A 9,032-nucleotide genomic window follows, 5' to 3' on the forward strand; every position below is an offset into this window, starting at 1 on the left:
CATACAATATATCAATTTTATTAGCTGTTTTGTTTTTTGGTCAAATATAATGTCCGTGGTCTATTGTTTCTAAAGATTGACTTTGGTCTTTGGTCAATATATATATATATATATATATATATATAATAAAATAGAGTTCATATATTTATATTTTACACACACAAAGCAAATGTCGATTTATGCATGTTGGAAAGTAGAGGTGGGCGTTTCGGAAAACGGTTCGGATTCGGGACGAAATAAATCGGTTCGGTTCTTTCGGTTTTACAAAAATAGGTACTAATCGGGTTTTTTATTTTATTCGGTTTGGTTCGGTTTCGGTATCGGTTCGGTTCGGTTTCGGGTTTTATTAAAAAAATGATAGATTTCCTTTAAAAATATTCGGTTTTTCGGGATTTTTAAAGTTCGGTTCGGTTCCGGAAAAATTCGGTTCTCTAAAAATGGTACCGTTCGGAAAATAACAGCGGTTTCGGATCAGAAAAAATACCGTTTTAACGGTTCGGTTCAGTCCTGTTCCGAAGAACCGAACCGAAACGCCCGGCCCTATTGGAAAGCCATACTTGCACACACACACGTAATAAATAGGTAGCTTTCTGTACATTCGAAAGGTGGTGGTTGTGGTCCAAAAGAGACCAATGGGTGCACCGATTGATGAATATGACCCTGGTGGGCCCCGACATTTGACCATCTTTAAATCCAGTGGGACCATCGGTACTAACATTTTAGGTGAGCTTTGACACGTAATATTCGAATATTTGCACTCCATTTATTATTTTATAAATTTGAATATTTGCATCCGAATCGGTTTGGTTCACGGATCTTTTATTTGGTGTTTGTCTTGAATGGGAATTGTTTTAGATGTTTTATATTTAATTTAAATATTATTCAAATTAGGTTCTTTTTGTTCAAACACGATTTTTGTCGTGTTCGATCACAAAAAAATATTTTACATACAGTTATTAAATTCGTTTTAAAATTTTAAAAATCCCCTACGACATATTATTTCAGTAATTTTAAAAATATGTAAACACCAGATAGGAAATTAATTTATTGTTTATTTTTTGTAAAGAAAAAAATTTAAAACATGAGATAACAAATTAAGCTATTGTTTATTTTGTGTAAGTCAATTACTGTGTAGACAAAAAAAAAGTAAAATTGGGTCTTTTGTGTTTCTGAATCTAAGACCAAAAGAAGAAAACGGAGCAGAGAAGAAAGAACAAAGAGGGAGAAAAATCGAAAATAGTATGAGATAATTTTTAAAATTTTCATTAACCTCAAAAAATACTCAATCTGTTCTTTATGTACGAAACAGACTAATACACCAAAATAAACCAAAGTCTGTAACAGAAAACTAAACCGAAAATAACCAAAATGAACCAAACGATGAAAATACATCTTAAGACTCCCCTCAAGATGGAGAATACAAATTGTGGATTCCCATCTTGATTAAGAGGCCCTTAAAATGCTCAATATACAGTGGTCTAGTGAACACATCAACAAGATTGTCCTTCGATGAAATATGCAGAGGCTTGAGAAATCCAGCAGAATCTGATCCTGAATATAATGAGAATCGAGTTCAATGTGTTTCGTCCGCTCGTGAAATACTGCATTATTGGCTATGTGAATAGCAGACATATAATACAAAACAAAGCCACATGTTTAGAAATCTGAACATTAAAATCAGTAAGTACCGAACAAATCCAGACCAATTCATAGGTTGTTTCAGCCATGGCTCTATACTCCGACTCTTCACTACTTCTCGAAATAGTAACCTATTTCTTGGATTTCCACGAAACCAAAGAACTGCCTAGAAACACACAGAATCCCGTCACTGACCTGCGAGAATCTGGACAAGAGGCCCAATCTACATCAGTGTAAGCAACAAGTTTAAGATCAACATCGACAGAAAAGAACAGCCCTTGTGATGGCGCAACCTTCAAATAACGCAATATTCTATGGGCTGCCTGAAGATGAGCAGAAGTTGGTTTCGACATATATTGACTAAGTTTAATCACAGCAAAACTTATATCTGGTCTAGTAATGCATAAGTAAATTAATTTACCAACCAGTTATCGATAATGCAGGGGATCATCTAACAATTCTCCACACTCAGAACTGAGCTTCTCACAAAATTCCATTGGTGTTGAAGCTGGCTTGCAACCAAGCATGTCAAACTCTTCAAGCATCTCCAGTCTTTGACAAACTGAAATTCCTTTCTTGGAATGTGTCACCTCAAGTCCCAAAAAATACTTCGCATCTCCAAGATCTTTAATCTGAAAAGCAGAGCTTATGACAGACTTCATTGATGACAAAAGTTCAGTATCATTTCCAGCTAGTAGGATATCATCAACATATACCAAAATAACCACAATACTAGAGCCTTGCCTTTTTACAAATAATGATGCATCAGATTTTGATTGGACACAACCGGAATCCAATAAAACCTGAGATAGCTTCAAGTTCCACTGCCTAGAAGCTTGCTTAAGGCCATATAAAGATTTAAGCAGCCTACGAACTGAATTGGCAGTCACTTTCTCCCCCTTAAGCGTAGCATAGCCAGATGGCAAAGATATGTAAATCTCTTCTGAGAGATCACCATTCAAAAAGACATTAGAAACATCCATTTGTTGAATCAGCCAATTCTGAGTAGTAGCAACAGCTAAGACAATCCGAATTGTAGTCATCTTAGCTACGAGACTGAATGTTTCAACATAATCTATACCCTATAATTGAGTATAACTTTTTCCACCAATCTGGCTTGTATTTGATATTAAAAATCCATTTACAACCAATAGGGTGTTTATCAGGTGGTAATGAGAAAATCTCCCAAGTATTAGTTCTAACTAAGGCCTCTAACTCTTGATTCATAGTATTTTTCCAATGATCAAACTTAACAGCAGTAGAAAATGATGTAGATTCAGGGTACGAGAAATAGAAAGAGAAAAATGTCAATAAGGAGCTGACAAATGGGAATAAGAAAGAAAAAAGGCTATAGGATAACGGAGGAATAGGGAGGAGGTGAATCAGGATACTGTAACAAATAACAGTGATAGTCACTAAGATAAGTTGTTGTTTTAATAAGTCTGTGTGGTCTAGCTGACGAAGAAGACCAAAAGAAGGAAGACAGAGAAGAAAGAACATAGAGAGAGAGAAAAAAATCGAAAAAGTGTGGGATAATTTTCAAATTTTCCATTAACCTCCAAGAATACTCAATATAACGATGAAAATACATATTAAGAGGGTCGAAAGCTTCCGAATTGTAAAAAAATAAAAATAATTAGTTCATATTCAAATTTCAATTTATTTTGAGTCAAATATATAGAAACATAAATTATACACTCCACGATAAAGATTTTATATACCACATACCATACGTAATATTTGCATGACTTTTAGATTCAATTAGCATTTTTTTTATCAAATATTTGAATGAACATATCCGTTGTTTTTTTAATTTAAATAAAGATAAACAACTCTGCTTAATATTCTAAATTTCTAATTTAATGGTTTAATCATTCATACATATGCGATGAAAGTGAAATTGGAATTTAAGTTATTTCAAAAATTTTATAAATTTATTATTAAAGAAATGAAAAAATTTGGAACTTTTTCAATAAGTTGTAAGTGAAATAAAAAGTAATTATATCGAAAACGTTATACACAATTCATAATTAATCATATAAAAATTTGAAATATTGATTTAAAAAACCTCGTAATACAAGATTGAATACAATTCTAACACCCATAATAACCTAATATACTATAAAATTTATTCTGCTCTAAGTAATTTTACATTTTTTTAGAAATATAAATATAAATTGGAAAAATTGCCAAAAAACTAATGTACTCTTTATATTCTTTATATATGTCCACAAAAAATTTCATACTTTTTTATTATAAAAAATCATATATTTATACTTATTCGCCGAAATATATTTGTACTCTTTAGATGTCAAACAAAAAAAATTGTATTTTTGTATTAACAAACAAATCCTATACTTATACTTATTCGCCGAAATATATATGTACTTGATAAATTCTAATAAATAAACCTCTAAACGCAAATGTAAAAAAAACGCGGTTAAAAATCTATCTAAACCTAACCCAACCGATATATACCCGAAGTGAATCGAATCGATTAAAATAATATACAAAATTGGATATGAATATTTCAAATCCGAAATAACCAAACTCGAAATAACCGAACCCAACATAACTGTAAAACGAATAAACCGAACTCGAATTAACTGTAACTAAATATAACCGTTTATCTACCTATATATCATTAATTAATACCCAATATATTCTAAATTTAATTAGAAAAATTAATATAATGATATTGGATTCACTCGAATTTTAAATATTTATATCCGAATATTATTTTAATCGATTCGATTAGGTTCGGGTGTATATCGGTTGGATTCGGTTCGGTTATTTCGGGTTCGCTTATTTCGGATTTGACATATTCATATCCAATATAGTATATTATTTTAATCGATTCGATTCGGTTCAGATATATATATCGATTGGGTTAGGTTCGGACAGATTTTTTATCGTTTTTTTTTTGCGTTTGTGTTTAAGGGTTTATTTGCCAGAATTTATAAATTACAGATATCTTTCGGTGAATGAGTATAAGTATAGGGTTTGTTTGGTTATAAAAAAATACAGAATTTTTTGTCTGACATCCGAAGAGTACAAGTATATTTTAACAAATAAGTATAAGTATAGAAGTTTTTGGTAATAAAAAAAGTATAGAGTTTTTTTTGTCGACATAAGAAGAGTACAGAGTTTTTTGGTGATTTTTTATATAAATTTTATTCTGTTTTACAAAATTAGATAAGGTAAAAAGTAATAGTAAACCACGTAACCTAAAACAAAACTCGAATTGCTCACACTTATCCACTCGCCCAATATATATATATATATATATATATATCGTAGAAACATCCGTGTAATTTAGATTAATTATTCGTTTTTTGATCCAACTACATCCATCGTTAATCGAAAGACAATCACTACTTTTCTACCGTCGCTCGAAGATAAGATTTGGAACAATCAGTGGCGTATTCTGATTGGGTTACAAAGGATATATATTTCTGTTAGCGAAAATATATCATTAACCTTATTGATTATTTGCAGTTTATATTACATATGTGTATTGTAATATGCATATAAGTGATTTTAGGGAGATTTATTACAGGAGAATAACGTAATACATTCATTTGTTTTTTTATCGAAGCGAATACTAGTCATATCTTATACCTTTTTGGCATACAATATATCAATTTTATTAGCCGTTTTGTTTTTTGGTTAAATATCTTGTCCGAGGTCTATTGTTTCTAAAGATTGACTTTGGTCTTTGGTCATTGTCACTTATTATAAAGACTGTTATAACAAAACGTACAAAAAAAACGATCTTTTATACTAAAATGCCACTTTTATTCAACCCCAATTCCAATTTTCTGACACGAACATGTAGTTGGATCGAAGATTCGGCCAGCTTCCGAATTTAAAAAAAAATAATAATAATAATAATAATAATACATGCAAGACAACTAAAACACGTACTAGGTTTCTTCTTCTACGTGATTTGTTTCCCCCCTTCTCCGATACCCAAAGAAAAAGAAAAGAAAAAGAAACTCGTCCTTTGATCTCTCAACCTCGCAAAGCCTTGCTCTATCAGACATGAACAAAACTAACAAAACAAGAAACCAAAAACAGGTTGATGAACACTCCGACAAGATACGAGGTTTTTCTCTGTTTTCTGATGCAAAAAGAAGAAGGGTTCGGTACCAAATGAGTATCAGGAGCCCTCACTGGAATGCCCAGTCTTGTCCAGATCGACATTTCCTTGATCCTCAGCATTTTCGACATTGAGACCACCAGTCAGCGGCTGCGATTTCCTCGGCTTCTTAGACGGCATATCACGAGAAGGGTCGAGACCCGGTTCTGTTTGTAAACCTAGCTGCAAGTCTGTGAGGTCTTCTGGAGGTATCCAAGTCAGCGGCTTTGCTGAAAATAAGAGGAAAATAAACGGAAGAAATTTGTGCGAGAGTCGGATTCGGTTTGAAATATTCGCAATTGTGATACTACGCGTTCTCGTTTCGGTAACTTCCCTCGAGACTCTTACCCTTTGTTATCTATCTATCTATCTAGCTACATGCAAAGTTTATGCTACTGATCAAAACTAAACTGCTATAGGAATCTCCGACTTATAGAAACAGTTCTGTTTTGCAACAGATCAAGCAAATTCTGTGTTCTTCTTTCAGACCGCCGTAAAAGAAAAACTCGAAAAATTTCACCCATTGACGCCGGAAAAGGAAAAGGAAAAAGAAGGGGAGCATACCTTCAGTAGCATCGGGGGCTTTTGTATTGTCGCCGGGAGCCACAACCCGAGCAGGGCGCTTCCTGACGTAGTTTTCCTGTAAAGGTCTAGGGATTTGAAATGAGAATCGTGAAGGAGTTGCCTCTTCACTAACGTGTTCAGGATGTTCGGCCAAGTACCTGCAAGAATAAAAGAGAGGGTTTACAAGTAAGAAAAAATATCCGAGTCATGTTCCTCAGCTAAAAAAATTAGAAACGTAATGTATCTTTTGCATCAACGATTCAACGACAAACGTAGTAGTTAGTATTATCACAAGACAACACTTAGTAACGTTCCGACCATATCTTTAGTTACCGTCTGGCTTCACTAAAATGTTACCGGAAAGCTACAGTTCCTTTTACTTGAACAGCAACGCATTAAGTTGAAATGATGTAAAGGAGAAACCGGGAATGTAAGGCTAACAGAAAGTGGCAATGGAATTCCGGGAAACTAACTTTTGAACCTCCACCATTGATCTAAGCTTCTTTCCTGTCGGAGCAACATAATACCTGAAAAAGACCGGCAAAAATAAAGTTAAGGGCTGAGGCCAACTATGTTCAAAATATAGTTCAACGTGTTAGGTGACCTCGAAAGGCCGCAGAATCGATCACACACGAGATATCTCCCAAACGGGTTTGCATTTGATTAGTAGAAACATGCCTAACATTTTCCTCGAGTTATAATACTATTACATACAGTATATAATGGCACAGAACTAAGATGAATTAGATGATATGGTTTTCTGGGGAAAGAATGACAAGACAGAAATAAGAAACACTAAATCGGACAAAAGGGCTTACACATCTGCGAATTTGGTACTTCCTTCGCCTCTGATATGCAGCAGCCGTTGCCACCCAGGAGGTGACTGAGGGATATTAGGCTTATCAATAGCCCAGAGTCGGGTTCCGTCTTGTGAGATATCAGTTGGAACATCACAGGAAATATCCGGCCGCCATTCACGCGCCGTTTCGCAGAAAAAGGGCTTTTCTAGAATGTGCTCCCGCATCTCTTCGTACTTCTGCTTCGAGGGTACGAGTCTCCATTTGAAACAGCTTGCACACTGGACTGTGAAAGCACCGATGGATGGCGATGCTTTGGAAGGGGAGAAAGATCTCGGGATTAAAAAGCTCGGATATTGGGTAGGTTGGCCTTCTTCTGTACCATTATTGCCCTTGGATTCATAAACCACCAATTGATTCGGACTAGTAGCTCCAGATAATTGGTTGCCTCCATCTTCGGCCTCCTCAAAAGGTGAAGAGGATGGTGATTCCGGTGAAGACGGGACACCTACAGGTACATGAAGACTACCACCATCTGGATAATCTGTGACACTTGAGACATTCGTTTCGTTTCCTTGTTCCGTTATGTTCCCGGTTTCATTTTCTTCACTCTGTGGCTGCAACATACTGGGCATGAACTACCTGTTACATATGATTCTTGGTCATCAATTTATAATTATATGGAGCAAGAACCACATCGGTTTCTTTCTTCAGTAAAATACGCAGTACCAGAAGTTAAATGCCAACAAAAACAGAATCATTATCGTCAAATACCAGCGTGTTAACTAAAAGATAGTTGATATCGACTGGAGAACGAAAAATGTAACTCTAAAACATCTTTCCTACTCGTCTCACATATAGAACGAATCTCTCAGTAAGCCGAACCTGATCTTGGAACTTCTGACGTTTACAAGTTTAAAAGTATAAGCTACCGGGAAAAGCAAAACTTTCGCCAGAATAAATGCCTCATAAACTATCAGAAAACAGCACCACAGGCTCGTTCAAGTGGAAAACAGACTATAACCAGAGATGAAACATGACTTATTAAGAAGGTAAGTAATAAGACATCAAGAAACAATCAGAGCATTTGTTAACCTTTTCAGAAATGTATCTCTCTTTAATTGCTTGATCTCTCTCGGAGGATCTCGACCATGCTATAAAGTTTGCTTTTGGCAGTACCTAAAGAGAGAAGCGATGTTAATGCGTTAGTCATGGAATCGAAACATGAAAAAGTTCCTCCCTTTAAACCTTAATGAGCGTCACAGTCCTTTCACAGGATATACGAGAATAGGGCACGGGTTTTTCTAAGAGAAATTCAGATTTCACAACTAACTACACTTTCTGAGCGGGGATGGAAGCAAATCAGCAATTAGACATGCTATGATGAATCATTGAAGAGAACTGGAATCGTTGGATTCATGTGCGATCCCCTTCAGATGATTTGTCGCAATAAAACCATCAAATCCGTACGTATAAGATCAATTGACACAAGAAGTTTTCACACAAACCACATCTTCGAACAAGACAACCCCCATTTCAGACGGACGTCAAGAACAGGTAAGCGAGCAAACACGCCAAATAAATCTATAAACCATCCAGCAAGAACACGAGCTGAGATAAACCCAGATGACGAAAACGAGATCTAACCCAGAAAAAAAAGAAAAAGAAAAAGAAAATCCAGAAGAACGAAAACCAACGAGCAGGGCGAGAAACAGAGGATCGGAGATCTGTGAGAGATCGCTTAATCGAAACAGCGACAAACCCTATCGATTGTCGAGTTTGTTGGCCGATCCAGCAGATGTAGAAGCCACACGGAACCAGTTCGAATCACAAGTTTGGATCTTTTCTTGATATTGTCCTCTGGGTCTCCATCTTCTCGGTAAGAGGGAAAG

At 35.2% G+C, this 9,032-nt stretch overlaps 1 protein-coding gene across 2 annotated transcripts; it reads right to left on the reverse strand.

The window, feature by feature from the left end:
* Positions 1-5,473: 5,473 nt before the first annotated feature.
* On the reverse strand, positions 5,474-9,025 carry LOC104815317 (methyl-CpG-binding domain-containing protein 2). Of its 2 annotated transcripts, none has more exons than XM_010543668.1 (6): positions 8,903-9,025; positions 8,236-8,319; positions 7,162-7,782; positions 6,817-6,870; positions 6,344-6,501; positions 5,474-6,009 (listed from the first exon to the last, which is right to left on the reverse strand). In XM_010543668.1, the coding sequence occupies exons 3-6, from the start codon at positions 7,773-7,775 to the stop codon at positions 5,801-5,803; spliced, it is 1,035 nt and encodes a 344-aa protein (XP_010541970.1). In that variant the 5' UTR covers positions 7,776-7,782; positions 8,236-8,319; positions 8,903-9,025; the 3' UTR covers positions 5,474-5,800. The 2 variants fall into 2 exon arrangements, with proteins under 2 accessions (XP_010541970.1, XP_010541971.1); XM_010543669.1 differs by having other exon boundaries at positions 8,838-9,025.
* Between the last annotated feature and the right edge of the window lie 7 nt (positions 9,026-9,032).

Source organism: Tarenaya hassleriana, unplaced genomic scaffold, assembly GCF_000463585.1.
Source record: "Tarenaya hassleriana unplaced genomic scaffold, ASM46358v1 Cleome23, whole genome shotgun sequence".
Classification (NCBI taxonomy): domain Eukaryota; kingdom Viridiplantae; phylum Streptophyta; class Magnoliopsida; order Brassicales; family Cleomaceae; genus Tarenaya; species Tarenaya hassleriana.

Bases quoted from the DNA above. Each gene is read 5' to 3' on its own strand.
- LOC104815317 (XM_010543668.1), bottom strand. From the start codon at position 7,775: ATGCCCAGTATGTTGCAGCCACAGAGTGAAGAAAATGAAACCGGGAAC. The intron at 6,502-6,816 runs GTTAGTTTCCCG...TTATTCTTGCAG, and splicing joins TCAATGGTGGAGGTTCAAAA to GTACTTGGCCGAACATCCTG. The intron at 6,010-6,343 runs GTATGCTCCCCT...TCTTATTTTCAG, and splicing joins AGCCCCCGATGCTACTGAAG to CAAAGCCGCTGACTTGGATA.